Below are 18,087 nucleotides of genomic sequence, written 5' to 3' on the forward strand. Positions count from 1 at the left end.
GAAGAGCACTTAGACTGACCTAGGATCTGTTATCGAAAAAGGCCTAGTGGAACATTGACTGTCCCAGGCCAGTACAAGCTAGAGTGAAAGTGTATAGCAAGATTTATAGCTACCTCTCCACTAGAGACTGAGGAAACAGAAGTAGGAAATAAAACGCTGCATTGTGTAACGCGTGTCCAGCAGGGTCATGAACCCTACCTTGAATAGAACAACACACCGTATGCCATTGGCTATTAAAAAGATAGCTATACTCAGCAATACCAGGCAGAGAGAATCTGGAGGGAGAGAGAGAGGTGTGTGTGTGTGTGTGTGTGTGTGATACAGATATAAAACCGTCTGACATCCTCTTTGCACAGTGACCCAAACTGCCCCCATGAGACTAAAACTGAGCTGTTGTCATGGTTGTAGACGTGGCAGAGGTGGGGATTTGTGGCAGGGAGTGGATGTGCACTGGGAGGGGGAGGGAGGGAGGGAGGGAGGGAGGGAGGGAGGGAGGGAGGGAGGGAGGGAGGGGCAGGCAGGCAGGCAGGCAGGCAGGCAGGCGATGTCAGGGAGAATCAACAGTGGAGAGAGCTTGGACTTATACCATGGGTCAGCAACAGGCCAAAACTGAACTCCAACATTTTTAGCAAAAACATTTTTTTTTAAAATACTGTAAAATGACCAGGAATTCAGAAACAAATGTGTTTAAATTATGAAATCTGTTCAAAAGTATTACAATAAATAAGAGAGACATGATCGTGTGTTAATGTAATGAAGGTATGAAATGATTGTTATTTTTCCAATACAATCTCTTTTTGGCCTTAGTTGTGGTCAATTTTCAGTATACATAGTATGCTATATTTATATTCCGGTCCCCTGACCATTCACGCAGACAAACATCGGACCCCGGCTGAATCTATATATAGTTGCTCACCCCTGGCTTATAATGAGAAACAGCAGTCTCCTAAGGAGATGTGTGTGTGATCTATCTGTTAAGATGTACGCAGGTCACAAACACTGGTCACGTCACCTGGCAACACAACTGAGCTTGTGACTTCATCTCCAAAAAGGACAAACACACACACACTCGCATACTAGATATCGACTGATAACGGCGTAGCCAGTTACACACACACACACACACACACACGCATAGCTGCACACTCACAAACATTCACACCAGGTGTCCATTAATCACAGTCTTGCTATTCTTTTAATGTAAAAAGCCATTAAAAATGTCACCCTGTTAATAATCAAACCATGATCTACATTGTAGTCATTGAGCAGATGCTCTTATCCAGAACAACTTACAGGAGCAATAAGGGTTAAGTGCCTTGCTCAAGGGCACATCAACAGATGTTTCACCTAGCCGGCTCAGGGATTGGAACCAGCGATCTTTCGGGTTACTGGCCCAACGCTCCTAACCGCTAGGCTACCTAGTCGGGCTGTGAAATATCTGAACAGAGACGAGCTGTTGTCATTGCAGCACCACCCATGGAGTATCAGAATGTGTGGATACAAAGACGCATTATGCCCAAAAATGCAAGAGGGGGAGCACTGGAGTCCGGGCTACCCACAGAGACCGTGAGGACAATTGGTTTAGTTGCTGTTCCAGCCTACTCCTGATTCACTGTGTCTACTGGGTTGAGATAGAGAGAGTTTGCCTCGTCTCCACTGGGTTGGGATAGAGGGAGTTTGCCTCGTCTCCACTGGGTTGGGATAGAGGGAGTTTGCCTCGTCTCCACTGGGTTGGGATAGAGGGAGTTTGCCTCGTCTCTACTGGGTTGGGATAGAGAGAGTTTGCCTCGTCTCCACTGGGTTGGGATAGAGAGAGTTTGCCTCATCTCCACTGGGTTGGGATAGAGAGAGTTTGCTGGGATAGAGAGAGTTTGCCTCGTCTCCACTGGGTTGGGATAGAGGGAGTTTGCCTCGTCTCCACTGGGTTGGGATAGAGGGAGTTTGCCTCGTCTCCACTTAGTTGAGATAGAGAGTTTGCCTCGTCTCTACTGGGTTGGGATAGCGAGAGTTTGCCTCGTCTCCACTGGGTTGGGATAGAGGGAGTTTGCCTCGTCTCCACTGGGTTGGGATAGAGAGAGTTTGCCTCGTCTCCACTGGGTTGGGATAGAGGGAGTTTGGTGTAAAGAAGCATTGAAGGGATTTGTTTAGGCCATCTCGTTTGAAAAACAAGTTAGAACGGCAATGTCGAACAGCACCATAGCCTGGGTGCCAGTGTTTCTGCTGCATTCAACAACAGTCATGTTGAAGCGGTCTGGCTCCCTCCCATCAGATCACATTGGTTTGTCCCACTCCTATTGACAAATACCAGTGTGCCCGGTCTATTTCCCAGTAGAGGGATTGGATTGAGTGGCGTTGGATTCCACCTCTTAGAGATCCTATTGTGGATTCTTTGATTGCACACAAAGCCGTTACAGATTAGGATGAGATTACAGAGGCGGTGCCCACGCGGTCCACGGACAGCGTCTGAAGTAATGTGAGACCCACAGCATTCCCTTACACAGAACTAAAGTCTACACACACACACACACACACACACACACACACAAGCAGATACAATGCCTGCAGAACTGCCTCAAAGACCCAGGCAACTTCCAAAAGTCACAGGAATGCTCAGAATTACTTCGTAAAGGGCAGCAACCCTTTCTGCTTTAGACATAGTGAGTGTGCTGCTCTCCTACATGCAATAGATTGACAGCTTGCTCAGGTGTGAAAAGACCACACACACAAGTCTTCTACACACTTTCACTGCTCAGCTTTCCATTTACAGACCTACCCACAAAGTTTCTAAACCCAAAAGTGTACCATCGTGAGACTTGATTTCCGCAAGCAGACCAGGCCGTGGTTTGGGATTTGAAAAGTGAACAATTCTTCCTTCGTTTTTAATGTTCTCAAAATCTAAAAAGGCACATCCTATAGTAGTTGAGCCAGTGTCTTAAGTATTTGAACATGTTATCACGCCAACCTCGTGAAAGGGACATTTTAATTTGTCAAAAACAACTTTATATGTACTGAACAAAAATTTGAACGCAACACGCAAAGTGTTGGTCCCATGTTTCATGAGTTGAAATAAAAGATCCCAGAAATGTTCTATATGGACAAAATTCTTATTTCGCTCAAATTCTGTTATAACCTTGTTAGTGAGCATTTCTCCTTTGCCAAGATAATCCATCCACCTGACAATTGTGGCCTATCAAGAAGCTGATTAAACAGCATGATCATTATTACACAGGTGCACCTTGTGCTGGGGACAAAAGGTCACTCTAAAATGTGCAGCTTTGTCACACAACAAAATGCCACGTCTCACGTTTTGAGGGAGTGTGCAATTGGCATGCTGTATGCAGGAATGTCCAACAGAGCTGTTGCCAGAGAATGTAATGTTAATTTCTCTACCATAAGCTGCCTCCAACATCATTTTAGAGAATTTGGCAGTATGTCCAACTGGCCTCACAACCGCAGACCACGTGTATCCATGCCAGCCCAGAACCTCTCCATCCGGCTTCTACACCTGCGGGATTGTCTGAAACCAGCCACCCGGACAGCTGATGAAACTGTGTTTGAACAACCAAAGAATGTCTACACAAACCGTCTCAGGGAAGCTCATCTGTGTGCTCGTCGTCCTCACCTGGTCTTGACCTGACTGCAGTTTGGCCCATAGTGGTGGTAGGGTTATGGTATGGGCAGGCATAAGCTACGGACAACAAACTCAATTGCATTTTATCGATGGCAAATTGAATGCACAGAGATACTGTGACGAGATTCTGAGGCCTATTGTGGTGCTATTCATCCACCGCCATCACCATGTCGCAAGGATTTGTACATAATTCCTGGAAGCTGAAAATATCCAAGTTCTTCCATGGCCTGCATACTCACCAGACATATCATCCATTGAGCATGTTTGGGATGCTCTGGATTGACGTGTACGACAGCAAGTTCCAGTTCCCGCCAATATCCTGCAATTGCGCACAACCACTGAAGAGGAGTAGGACAACATTCCACAAGCCACAATCAACAGCCTGATCAAGTATATGCAAAGGAGATGGGTCGTGCTGCATGAGGCAAATGGTGGTCACACCAGATACTTACAGGTTTTCTATTGGAGTAGCAGTTTCTGCCTATCTTGATACTGTACCATCTTTGGATCTGTTGTCCAGTTCAAACTTTGGCAGGAAATGGCAGTATGATCTAACTGTCTGTTTCATGGCACACTATTGATTGAGCATGCCAAAAATAATACTACTTGTAAAGCCTACATGCATTAGCTACACATAGCTCTCCCCACCCCCCAAAAAAAGGATGTTCGGTTGTCACATACACCAGATAGGTGCAGTGAAATGTGTGGTTTTACAGGGTCAGGCATAGTAGTACGGCGCCCCTGGAGCAAATTAGGGTTAAGTGCCTTGATCAAGGGCACGTCGAAAGGTTTTTCACCTTGTTGGCTCAGGTATTTAAACCAACGATCTTTCAGTTATGGGCCCAACTCTCTAACCGCTAGGCTGCCTACTGCCCTGGAAGCCTCGAGAAAGCTCACAACAAATCTCTCACTGACAGTGCAACTGGCCACACCTCACACCACAGCAACTAGTATTTGACTCAAACAACCAGTATGAAAAGCTACATGGGCCATTCTTTGGTAGTTCCTACCTGCTGAGACCTACACAGGAGCACATACTCTGCACACAGTTGGTTAGCATCTTAAATCCTCTCCTTTCGTAGCTACTGGAACAGATAACGGACTTCGGTCCTTTTTATACCAACGTTGTTTCTTCAACAGGTTTGCTGGTGCAGTAAAGTCCAAGCGAGAAGATACGGAGAAAGAAAATCCAGAAACTAGGGGATGATGTGGGCGTCCAAGAGCATAATGTCTAGAGAACATTGAGTCGAAGGAAGAGGAACCTGTCCAAACAGACCGAGATGGGAAGGAAAAGAGGGGACGGGGGGAGGAGAGAAGAGTCCACAGCTGGGTTAATGTAGTAGATCCTCTCTGATCATCGCTGATCCTCTCAATCCCAATGTAGCACGGCACAGAGTAATGAAACTGAAGTCTGGTACCAAAGATTACATTCATAGGTCAGTCACAACAGCTTTTTGTGAACTCGGGAGTCTCACAGAGTTTCTTCTTCCTCTGCAAATTGAACAACCGCAGCATTAGTTAAGATGTAGGAGATTGAAATGCTAGTGGTGCCACACAGAATATGGTTGTTTGGTAGAAATGCCTTCAGCAGTGTTTAGGATGACTATAACAAGACACCTAAGGTCTCAAGGCTAGGATTTCTATACACTAGTTGATGTCAAATGAAGATTGTGTAGGTTACCACACAAATATTTGATTTTGTACCAGATGTTTCCAGACAAGGAAAGAACAATGTGTTTTTTAAATCTGTATTAAGTATCTTCAATTATTGCAATATTGAGTCACAATTAAATATATTTTCCTAACTAATGATCAGAGTCAGGAAAATATTTAGGCAATGGCAACATGTCAAGTCAAAATAGTTAAGGCTATCACAGTTCAGGTGGAGCAACGAGGCAAGGTTAGCAGGCTATCACAGTTCAGGTGGAGCAACGAGGCAAGGTTAGCAGGCTATCACAGTTCAGGTGGAGCAACGAGGCAAGGTTAGCAGGCTATCACAGTTCAGGTGGAGCAACGAGGCAAGGTTAGCAGGCTATCACAGTTCAGGTGGAGCAACGAGGCAAGGTTAGCAGGCTATCACAGTTCAGGTGGAGCAACGAGGCACGGTTAGCAGGCTATCACAGTTCAGGAGGAGCAACGAGGCAAGGTTAGCAGGCTATCACAGTTCAGGTGGAGCAACGAGGCAAGGTTAGCAGGCTATCACAGTTCAGGAGGAGCAACGAGGCAAGGTTAGCAGGCTATCACAGTTCAGGAGGAGCAACGAGGCAAGGTTCAGACATGAGATAGTGAATGGATAGGGTGATCCCCTGGCTTTCTGGTTAATCGTGTTTTGCATCTGCATGGACAGCAGGTCAGGAATATGCCATTGTTATTAAGGTGTGTGTGTGTGTGTGTGTCAGAAGGATGAGCAGAGGCTCCCAGACAATCTGCTCCCTCCACATTCCTGATGTGCTGTGACACCTAGCCCAATCCGTTTACAGTGCTGAGACCATGGGCTGCTGACAGAGCGCACGCACACACACACACACACACACAACTAAAGAACACACACACAACTAAAGAACACACACACACACACACACACAATTAAACACACACACACACACACAATTAAAGACACACACACACACACACACTTAAACACACACACACACAATTAAAGAACACACACACAATTAAAGAACACACACACAATTAAAGAACACACACACACACACACACACACACACACACTTAAAGAACACACACACACAATTAAAAGAACACACACACACAATTAAAAGACACACACACACACACAATTAAAACACACACACACACACACACACACACACACAACTAAAGAATACAAGGCACACACACGCAACTAAAGAATACAAGACACACACACGCATTGAAACCAAATTATATGCTATGCCACTGTATCTTAGTCCAATGCCACTCTGACATGTATATATATTCTTAATTCATTCCTTACTAAGATTTAAGTGTATTTTGGGTATATGTTGTGAAACTGTTAGATATTACTTGTTAGATATTACTGCAGTCAGAACTATAAACACAAGCATTTCGCAACACCCGCAATAACATCTGCAAAACACATGTGACCAATAAATTTGATTTGATTTTCAACACACAATCTACATACAAATAAATGTGTACATAAAATACACTCACCTCATCTCCATGCGACTGGACTACCCTCCCAAACAACTGAGACGTTTCCTCAAACAGCGAGTAACACTCTGTCATTTGAATGTAAACGGAGAGAGTGAGAAGGGGCGGAGTCTATCGGTGTCACTGTCCGCTTTATTGACAGGTGAGGAAATGATTAACCCGAGTCAGCCAGGTCCCGGCTCACATTACTTTCACTGAATACACAAAAGTGAACCAGAGGTTTCTTCCGCCTGCATATCCCCATGAGATCATCTATAGTATAGTGTTCAAGATGTGAGTCAGATTTCTACCAATAGGACCGTAACCATAGGCTTTGTCCCAAATCGCACCCTATTCCCTACATAGGGCACTACTTGACAAAGCTAGGTGGTTGGATGGTGCTGTACTATTCATCCCAGCAATCTCAAGAGGTGAAATGACCTGGTAGTCTAGTTCACAAACAATATATCCACTACACTTAAAGATACAGGGGCTACTGGGCAGGTTTTTTAAAGATTGAATTGAAACACATAAATTGTATCACTAAATTTCTCTCGGAGCCAGACGGAATCTGGAGGACAAAAACTCCTTAAACTTCCAGACATTATTTGAGATTATTAATGCCGGTGGCATTAATTAAAATATAATTAAATACTGTTATTAGCTAGTTGTATTAAATATGGAAACAACAGCTGCGATTGTAATGAATTAAAAGAAAAGTCCCTGCTATTACATAAATATAACGGTGGTGATATGAAATTCTCATCTGTCTACAGAGAATAAAGATTGAGATCTGACCAAACAGGTGTGTGTTTCCAGTTACAAGTTTCAATGTCACGTGAACAAGTACAGTGAAATGCCTTTCTTGCAAACTTAAATCCCAACAATGCAGTAATCAATAACAATGTAATACTAAAAATAACAAGGTAGAACAAAAACACAATAAATGAAAATTAGAAGCACACGAAACGTAAGCATGCATACTATATACAGGGTCAGTTCCAGTACCATATTTACAATGTGTAGGGATACTGGAGTGATGGAGGTAGATATGTATAGGAAGGAGTAAGGTGACAGGGATACTGGAGTGATGGAGGTATATGTGTATAGGAGTAAGGTGACAGGGATACTGGAGTGATGGAGGTAGATACAGTGGCTTGTAATTATAATTGATTTTTAGGGGGGGGGGGGGGGGGTGTATCATTTGATTTACACAACATGCCTACCACTTTGAAGATGCAAAATATGTTTTATTGTGACACAAACAAGAAATAAGACCAAAAAAAACAGAACATTTGAGTTTATTTTATTTCACCTTTATTTAACCAGGTAGGCCAGTAGAGAATAAGTTCTCATTTAAAACTGCGAACTGGCCAAGATAAAGCATTGAGTGTGCATAACTATTCACACCCCCAAAGTCAAAACTTTGTAGAGCCACCTTTGCAGCAATTACAGCTGCAAGTCTCTTGGGGTGTCTCTATAAGCTTGGCACATCTAGCCACTGGGATTCTTCAAGGCAAAAACTGCTCCAGCTCCTTCAAGTTGGATAGGTTCCGCTGGTGTATAGCAATCTTTAAGTCATTCCACAGATTCTCAATTGGATTCCAAGACATTTACCTGTTTAAACCACTCAAGTGTTGCTTTAGCAGTATGCTTAGGGTCATTGTCCTGCTGGAAGCTGAACCTCCGTCCCAGTCTGAAATCTCTGGAAGACTGTAACAGGTTTCCCTCAAGAATTTCTCTGTATTTAGTGCCATCCATCATTCCTTCTATTCTGACCAGTTTCCCAGTCCCTGCCAATGGAAAAACATCCTCACATCATGATGCTGCCACCCATGCTTCACTGTGGGGATGTTGCTCTCAGGGTGATGAGAGGTGTTGGGTTTGCGCCTGGCATTTTCCTTGATGGCCAAAAAGCTCATCTGACCAGAGTACCTTCTTCCATATGTTTGGGGAGTCTCCCACATACCTTTTGGCAAACACCAAACATGTTTGCTTATTTAAGCACATATGCAAGTAAAATAGTCGCACTGTCGGGACCTGATCCACTGGTACCGCTTGCCATGTGGAAACAGGGAGAACATTCTATGGCTTGAGTGGCTGGAGTCTAACAATTGTTTGGGCCTTCCTTTCACACCGCATGACAGAGGTCCTGGATGGCAGGGAGCTTGGCCCCAGTGATGCATTAGGCTGTCCGCACCATCCTGTGTAGCGCCATGCGATCGAGCAGTGATGTAGCCAGTCAAGATGCTCTCAGCTGTAGAACTTTGTGAGGATTTGAGGGCCGATGCCAAGCATTTTCAACCTTCTGAGGGGAGGTTTTGTGTGTGTGTGTGTGTGTCTGGTGTGTGTGTCTTTTGATGGAGTTCATTTGAGAGCAGGGCACATCTGCAACAGTGTGATAAATGTAATCATGTCATTACTGCTGGAGAGGGATGGAGCTAGTGACGACATCTCAGTATCTTTCACTGATACTTCTATTGGAACAATAGAATATTTCACTAATACGAGGAGGAGACGTTCTCATTACCTCAAAAAGATTCCAATCTCTCCATCAAACCTGGGAATGGGTTTGTGCAGTTATTCAGATCCTCTGTGGAGTGAAACTGTGCTAAAATGAGGAGGCAACAGTAACGCTATAAGAAAGCATTACATGTCATTTAGAGTACTAGCCATTCTGAACCACCAGCCTTAAGCCAAAGAGCAAGCCTCTGTAACACTACCCTCAACCAGGATTCATTAGCACATCATGGCATTTCCATGGGAATTCCAAATCAAGTGGGTGACAAATATAAAAAATATTAACACATTACATTAAACACTTACAAATTGTCCCAGCCCACTATTTGAAAGACATCCCAGAGTCAACATGTAATTTGACCTACGGTCAGTTCAATAACTAATTCCACAGCATTGAGACATTGACCAAACTAACCAGCCTGTTCACCTTGGGTGTATTCCTTATGCAGATTCTGTTGGAAAACGTTTTACAACGGAAACCGTTTACTCCAAACGCTCTTTAACGCTCTTTAACTGTTGGGTTCTTAAACAGAAGTTGTAGTTTATTTGAATTGTATGCTTTCCACGCATTGCCACTCCGATCTGAAAAGTCTGCCATGTTTGGCACAAGCTGCACATCTAAATTATACATTTTTCAGTGCTCTAAAGTCGAGAGAAAGGTTTTGCAACTGAAACCGTTTACTTCAAATGACGTTGAGTTCTGTTTTGTTCTAAAACGTTCAGTCTCATCTCTCTCTTCAAAACAAATAACCGACTGGATGAGTTGGAAGGAACCCCGGGGACTTCACTCAACTTTAGAGCATGGAAGAATTTATAATTTACATGTGCAGCTGAATACAGCCCTGGTTCTCTTCCACGACATACGCAAAACCTCCGAGACTTCAGTTAGCCAGGAACCTAATGTGCAATCTCAACCAGAGTGTTGTATCTCAACCGGAGTGTTGTATTAGCATCATTGTTTCTTCCAAATGTTTTTAACCCTTGGGGGGAAAAAAACATTCAGAATTGTTTTGCAAAAGCTAAACCACTCTGGTAAACTAGAATTACACTGCTCAAAAAAATAAAGGGAACACTTAAACAACACAATGTAACTCCAAGTCAATCACACTTCTACTTAGGAAGCAACACTGATTGACAATACATTTCACATGCTTTTTTGAAATTATAGGCAATTAGCAAGACACCCCCAATAAAGGAGTGGTTCTGCAGGTGGGGACCACAGACCACTTCTCAGTTCCTATGCTTCCTGGCTGATGTTTTGGTCACTTTTGAATGCTGGCGGGGCTTTCACTCTAGTGATAGCATGAGACGGAGTCTACAACCCACACAAGTGGCTCAGGTAGTGCAGCTCATCCAGGATGGCACATCAATGCGAGCTGTGGCAAGAAGGTTTGCTGTGTCTGTCAGCGTAGTGTCCAGAGCATGGAGGCGCTACCAGGAGACAGGCCAGTACATCAGGAGACGTGGAGGAGGCCGTAGGAGGGCAACAACCCAGCAGCAGGACCGCTACCTCCGCCTTTGTGCAAGGAGGAACACTGCAAATGTGCATGACGTCCACAGGTGGGAGTTGTGCTTACAGCCCAACACCGTGCAGGACGTTTGGCATTTGCCAGAAAACACCAAGATTGGCAAATTCGCCACTGGCGCCCTGTGCTCTTCACAGATGAAAGCAGGCTCACACTGAGCACGTGACATAGTCTGGAGACGCCATGGAGAACATTCTGCTGCCTGCAACATCCTTCAGCATGACCGGTTTGGCGGTGGGTCAGTCATGGTGTGGGGTGGCATTTCTTTGGGGGACCGCACAGCCCTCCATGTGCTCACCAGAGGTAGCCTGACTGCCATTAGGTACCGAGATGAGATCCTCAGACCCCTTGTGAGATCATATGCTGGTGCGGTTGGCCCTGGGTTCCTCCTAATGCAAGACAATGCTAGACCTCATGTGGCTGGAGTGTGTCAGCAGTTCCTGCAAGAGGAAGGCATTGATGCTATGGACTGGCCCGCCCGTTCCCCAGACCTGAATCCAATTAAGCACATCTGGGACATCATGTCTCGCTCCATCCACCAACGCCACGTTTCACCACAGACTGTCCAGGATTTGGCGGATGCTTTAGTCCAGGTCTGGGAGGAGATCCCTCAGGAGACCATCCGCCACCTCATCAGGAGCATGCCCAGGTGTTGTAGGGAGGTCATTCAGGCACGTGGAGGCCACACACACTACTGAGCCTCATTTTGACTTGTTTTAAGGACATTACATCAAAGTTGGATCAGCCTGTAGTGTGGTTTTCCACTTTAATTTTGAGTGTGACTCCAAATCCAGACCTCCATGGGTTGATAAATTTGATTTCCATTGATCATTTTTGTGTGATTTTGTTGTCAGCACATTCAATTATGTAAAGAAAAAAGTATTTAATAAGAATATTTCATTCATTCAGATCTAGGATGTGTTATTTTAGTGTTCCCTTTATTTTTTTGAGCAGTGTACATTGAGATTGCCTGGCGGCCATGTCAGATCCCATAATGCAGCAGCGACAGTTCCGTCCAAATGTACATCATCGGCATTAACACACTTCCCTGATGAACACCTCTACTGTATTTCCAGGCCATAAACAGCATATCAATAGGAAGAGAGCAGGATGTAGTAGAGTAGTAGTAGTAACAGTAGTAGTAGTAACAGTAGTAGCAGTAGTAGTAGTAACAGTAGTAGCAGTAACAGTAGTAGCAGTAACAGTAGTAGCAGTAACAGTAGTAGCAGTAACAGTAGTAGCAGTAACAGTAGTAACAGTAACAGTAGTAACAGTAACAGTAGTAGTAGTAACAGTAGTAACAGTAGTAGTAGTAGTAACAGTAGTAGTAGTAACAGTAGTAGTAGTAACAGTAGTAACAGTAGTAGTAGTAGTAGTAACAGTAGTAGTAGCAGTAACAGTAGTAGCAGTAACAGTAGTAGCAGTAACAGTAGTAGCAGTAGTAACAGTAGTAGTAGTAGTAGCAGTAACAGTAGTAGCAGTAACAGTAGTAACAGTAATTGTAGTAACAGTAGTAGTAGTAGTAACAGTAGTAACAGTAGTAGTAGTAGTAGTAACAGTAGTAGTAGTAGTAACAGTAGTAGTAGTAGTAACAGTAGTAGTTGTAGTAACAGTAGTAGTTGTAGTAACAGTAGTAGTTGTAGTAACAGTAGTAGTTGTAGTAACAGTAGTAGCAGTAACAGTAGTAGCAGTAACAGTAGTAGCAGTAACAGTAGTTGTAGTAACAGTAGTTGTAGTAACAGTAGTACAGTGCCTTCAGAAAGTATTCACACCCCTTGACTTTTTCCTCAAAAAATTGCATTACAGGCTGAATTTAAAGAGGATTACATTTAGATGTTGTGTCACTGGCCTACACACACCACATAATGTACATTTTTACAAATGAAAAGCTGAAATGTCTTGATATCTATTCAACCCCTTTGTTATGGCTAGCCTAAATAAGTTCAGGAGTAAACATTTGCTTACATAATAAGTTGCATGGACTCACTGCGTGCAATAATAGTTTAACATTATTTTTTAATTACTAACTTATCTCTGTACCCCACACATACAATTATCTGTAATGTCCCTCAGTCGAGCTGTGAATTTCAAACACAGATTCAACCAATAAGGCAAGGGAGGTTTTCCAATGCCTCGCAAAGAAGGGCACCTATTGGTAGAAGGGTAAAAAAATCAGACATATAAAAATGTCTTTGAGCATGGTGAAGTTATTAATTACACTTTGAATGGTGTATCAATACACCCAGTCACTACAAACATACAGGTGTCCTTCCTAATTCAGTTGCTGGGGAAGAAGTAAACCGCTCAGGGATTTCACCATGAGGCAAATGGTGACTTTAAAACAGTTACCGTATTTAATGGCTGTGATAGGAGAACTGAGGACGGATCAACAACATTGTAGTTACTCCACAATACTAACCTAACTGACAGAGTGAAAAGAAGGAAGCCTGTACGGAATAAAAATATTCCTAAACAATGCATCCTGTTTGCAATGCACTAAAGCAAAACACAATACATCACTGAGTACCACTATTCATATTTTCAAGCATGGTGGTGGCTGCATCATGTTATGGGTATGTTCGTCATCGGCAAGGACTAAGGAGCTTTGTGGGATGAAAATAAACTGAATAGAGCTAAGCACAAGCTAAATCCTAGAGGGAAACCTTGTTCAGTCTGCTTTTCAACAGACACTGGGAGACAAATTCACCATTCAGCAGGACAATAACCTAAAACACAAGGCCAAATACATTGCTTACCGGGACGATATTGAATGTTCTTGAGTGGCCTAGTTACAGTTTTGACTTAAATCGTCTTGAAAATCTATGGCAAGACTTGAAAATGGCTATCTAGCAATGATCAACAAACAACTTGACAGAGCTTGAATAATTTTTAAGAATAATGTGTAAATAGTGTACAATCCAGGTGTGCAAAGCTCTCGGAGACTTACAGCTGTAATTGCTGCCAAAGGCAATTCTAACATGTATTGACTCAGGGGGCTGAATACCTATCTCATCTAGATATATTTGTGATTTATTGTTCATATTAGAATTTTTCTTCCACTTTGACAGAGTATTTTGTGTAGATCGTTGACAATTTCAAAAAATTTAATCAATTTTAATCGCACCTTGTAAGAACAAAATGTGGAAAAAGTCAAGGGGTGTGAATACTTCTTGAAGGCACTGTAGTAGTACACACCTGCAGGAGGGCGCATGGTAGAAGGGATGTCCGGGGAAGTGATGGCAGTATCCTGACTGGGTCCACATGATGCGTCTGGTAATCCACTCAGTTTCTAAGCTTACTGGCTGTTGGCTCAGTTTCTATAGCTGCAGCAGTCCTACAGTCAGACTAATTGCGGTGGCTTTACTTTAAAACGGTGCTTCTGCTTTCGTTCTCTTTATTAACTTTCCCATGGGGGGGAAGAGAGAGAAAGAGAGAGGAGAGAGGAGAGAGGAGAGAGAAAAAGAGAAAAAGAGAGAAAGAGAGAAAAACAGAGAAAAAGAGAGAGAAAAAGAGAGAAAGAGAGAGAAAAAGAGAGAAAAAGAGAGAGAAAAAGAGAGAGAAAAAGAGAGAAAGAGAGAGAGAAAAAGAGAGAGAAAAAGAGAGAGAAAAAGAGAGAGAAAAAGTGAGAGAAAAAGTGAGAGAGAAAAAGAGAGAAGAGAGAAAAAGAGAGAGAGAGAAAGAGAGAGAAAGAGAGAAAAAGAGAGAGAGAAAAAGAGAGAGAGAGAAAGAGAGAGAAAGAGAGAGAGAAAGAGAGAAAAAGAGAGAGAAAAAGAGAGATCGAAAAAGAGAGAGACAGACAGGGGGAGCGACAGAGACGGAGTAGATAAGCTGGAGCGAGAGCAAAGCACTGGTGTGGTTAACACAATTGTGCTGTCATCCAAACAACCCAAAATCCTAGCCCCTTCCTCAGACCCACTACACTTTTTAGCAGGGAAGGACAGGGGTGTGTCTGACCCCACCTGAAATCACTGGGGTGACGCCTTTATATCCAAGCATCTAACCCAAATATTCTGTATAGTCCCGAGTCTCTAATTAACATCCCCATGCAGTGTCTCCAACTGGTCTCCCCAACAAGCTGATTATGTCTGAGGTCTTCAGCTTGTATCTCCAAATCTCTTCAACGCATATCTCAGCGCAAGCAATATCCCCACGATCTCTGAAAGGAATTGCCAAAGTCCCCCAGTCTCTAGCCTGTCTCTCTACAGCGGATCGTCAAAGACCCCCAGTCTCTAGCCTGTCTCTCTACAGCGGATCGACAAAGACCCCCAGTCTCTAGCCTGTCTCTCTACAGCGCATCGACAAAGACCCCCAGTCTCTAGCCTGTCTCTCTACAGCGCATCGCCAAAGACCCCCAGTCTCTCCACAGCGGATCTTCAGCTGTATCGCTTCCGTCTTCAATGCGTTTCTCCTCAGGCTGTGGTGGGTACCGGTAGTCCACTCTCTCTCTATCCTGTATCTCCACTGTCTCTTATGTGTAGGTCCGAAGGGTTTTGGCAAATCTCTCTGGTGCCGTCTCTAATGCATCTCTGAGGTAGTCACTACCCCCTAGCACCAGCACTCCATGGGCTCCCAAGCCTCATGACACAACAGAGCTGCGCGGCATTGAATGACTGAGCACACACAGACCAGGAGAGGCGAGAGAGAGAGAGAGAGAGAAAGAGAACAAAAGGGAAAGAGAGGAGAGAGAGAGAGAGCAGTAGATAGAGCGAAGCTGCTCTCCTTTTCCCACCTCATGCTCATTGGCAGGAGAGAGAGAGAGAAAGAATGAGAAAAACAATGAGAGCACAAAACAAGGAGGGGGACCGACAGTATCAGTCTGTATCTATCCCCAACAGAAACACAACACAACTCTACCTTATCTTGGCAGCAGTGTTGGTGGTATGTCAGTAGCCTTCAGCAAATGAAGTCTGCAGGTGAGAGGTCACCTCAGTGTGCCTAAACAAAGAGCTGCTGTCCCCAGGGAGAGAGACAGAGAGAGCAGTTTACTCTGGTGTCCTACTGAACAGAGATATTTTACTGCAAGAAGCAAGAGACTCTACTTTACCTGAGGTGTTACTTTACCTGAAGTGTCACTACTGCAATGACAACTACACTTCACCTAGGGCCACCACAGCCCAAATCTGCTAACTGTCACAGTAAAAGTCCCAACTTCTAACATGTACAATCTAGATTTGTTTTCACTTAGAGGACTTATATATTTTGTGGTAAAAGTGGAACACGTAATTTTATTTATACAATAGTCATTTATGTCCAAGAGTTTAAGCCCAACTATGGAGACATTGCAAGTCATTCTGCTAGTCCAGCTGTGACATTTTTAGCACCAATGTTCAGTAAGTCAAATGCTTTAGATGAGTAATGAACTTCAACTGGGTGGTACAGTGGACCTCTGACTCCACGTCCTAATGACTGTTTTGTCTGTACAAAATGGCAGGGAAGGGGCCTGTTCAGGAGGATGCAGCGTTACAGAACAGATCAGATAGAAATGTATTGTGTGTCAGATATAATAGGGACTTGTGTCAGCTCTATTCATTCTATTTCTATCGGCAACGTTCAGTGCCAAGAGCAAGAGAGGACATGAGCAAGAGGAAGTTATGTCCAGTAAAAGGACTTCCCATGATCTAACAGGGTAGTTATGGTGAATGTCCACTGGGGGCAGTAGGACCTCAAACTGAACAGAAACATGAATCCAAGGGTGTATTCATTAGTAGGTAAAATGAATGAAAGGGGGAATGACTAACCTTACTGTAACTCATCCAATAAGAAATGTTTGTTTTTTCATTGTGAAAAGTTTTACTTGTGGTTTCCTACGGGGTGCACTAATGAATACATGCCAAGGGTCTCGTTGGGTTAACTTAGCACTACTACATAGTTCCTTTAATGACCCAACAGCCATCTTTGTCTAAGTCAGTGTTTCCAAAACCCGGTCCTTGTGTCATACATGATAGTGTAGGTCTAACACAATATGGCAGACAGATTGATATATACAGGTTATTTGTGTAGAGCAGAGAGCAGCACTCTCCCACGGCGGCAGTGTGATCCCTGGTGTAATTGTGTGGTTACGTCATGCTCCGGAGCTGTCGAGACTAGGGGGAGACAGGGAGGGAGGGAAGAGAGGAGACAGGAGGGAGGTGGGTTTTGCGGTCTCCTGCTGTTTGTTTTTAGGAAACTAAATTCCAGCCCAATTTCATCAGGGAGAAGAAACAGTGCCAACTCACTCCCTCCGCTTTTCCTCTCCCCCCGCTCTCTCTCCCCCCCGCTCTCTCCCCCTCGCTCTTTCCCCCTCGCTCCGTGTTAGAAGCAGATGGACAGTCTTCACCTGTGCTCTTGCTCTGCCCACGCAAAGAAATAAGAGGGAAAAAAATACATGCAGGCACATGCACGGTTTCTCTCGCACAAAAATAAATGTCCACAGGCGCACACACACCCACCCACACACACTGGGGGCTGGATTGAATCATCATGTCAGTGGGTGTGATGGGCCAGTGTGACGAGGCCTCTGACTCTGCTTATCAGTCTCCCACAGCTGCCCTTCTCCCCTCCCCTCACCTTCTCCCCTCCCCTCACCTTCTCCCCTCCCCTATTCTCCCCTACACTACCCTATTCTCCCATCACCTTATCCCCTCACATTATCCCCTACCCTATTCTCCCCTACACTACCCTATTCTCCCCTCACCTTAACCCCTCGCCAGGATTTTTGGTGTAGCTGACACCTTTTAGTAACATGACATCCTCTCCGGTCCCATTCCTACTCACAACAGTGCAATAGTAACTGTTTTTATTTATATTTTGTGAAACCAAGAGTCATCTTCCCTTGCTGGTAGTAGCTAACTGTCAGCCTGGCTAAAAACATATCAAGCTAGCCTTTAGCTTCCCACATATCCATGGGAAATAATCAGACTTATAAAAATAAAATAAAAATATGCCCTGGCAAATATTATTCTACTTGCCGGTGAAAACTCAAACATTATCCCAGTTTGATATGCTGCTTATGTATTCATTCCCATATCAGCTAAAAATTGTACGTCATCATGTTTTGGTCATGACGAGGAAAAGCACCTGGCTAGCTAGTTGGCTACAGCAGGTTCCATTTCACAATAGCCTGTAATAACTAGTTATTACTTCTAAATCAAAATACCTATTTAGGTGGATTCTTGTTTGTTTTCCTGTTTGAACAGTCGCTGAGATTATATCTGATTATCAATGCAAAATAGGCTACTTGATGAATAGCCTATATATCAGATCAAGTAACCAAGC

The 18,087-nt window shown here is 43.9% G+C and overlaps 1 protein-coding gene across 15 annotated transcripts in view; it reads right to left on the reverse strand.

The window, feature by feature from the left end:
- LOC110521287 (pleckstrin homology domain-containing family A member 7) overlaps positions 1–18,087 on the reverse strand; it is a 182,240-nt gene that overhangs the window by 123,377 nt on the left and 40,776 nt on the right. For 2 of the 15 annotated variants that reach the window (XM_090231117.1, XM_090231113.1), the window contains exon 1: positions 14,029–15,447. The exons of 10 other annotated variants lie outside the window; for them this stretch is intronic. In XM_090231117.1, the coding sequence (XP_090087243.1) occupies positions 14,029–14,096 (68 nt within the window). In that variant the 5' untranslated portion in view covers positions 14,097–15,447. Of the gene's footprint in view, positions 1–6,808; positions 6,915–14,028; positions 15,448–18,087 lie in introns of those variants that run through there. 3 more of the 15 variants (XM_090231119.1, XM_090231118.1, XM_090231114.1) reach the window with 2 other exon arrangements.

This window comes from Oncorhynchus mykiss, chromosome 4, assembly GCF_057628025.1.
Source record: "Oncorhynchus mykiss isolate SJ-2025 chromosome 4, ASM5762802v1, whole genome shotgun sequence".
NCBI classification, from domain to species: Eukaryota; Metazoa; Chordata; class Actinopteri; order Salmoniformes; family Salmonidae; genus Oncorhynchus; species Oncorhynchus mykiss.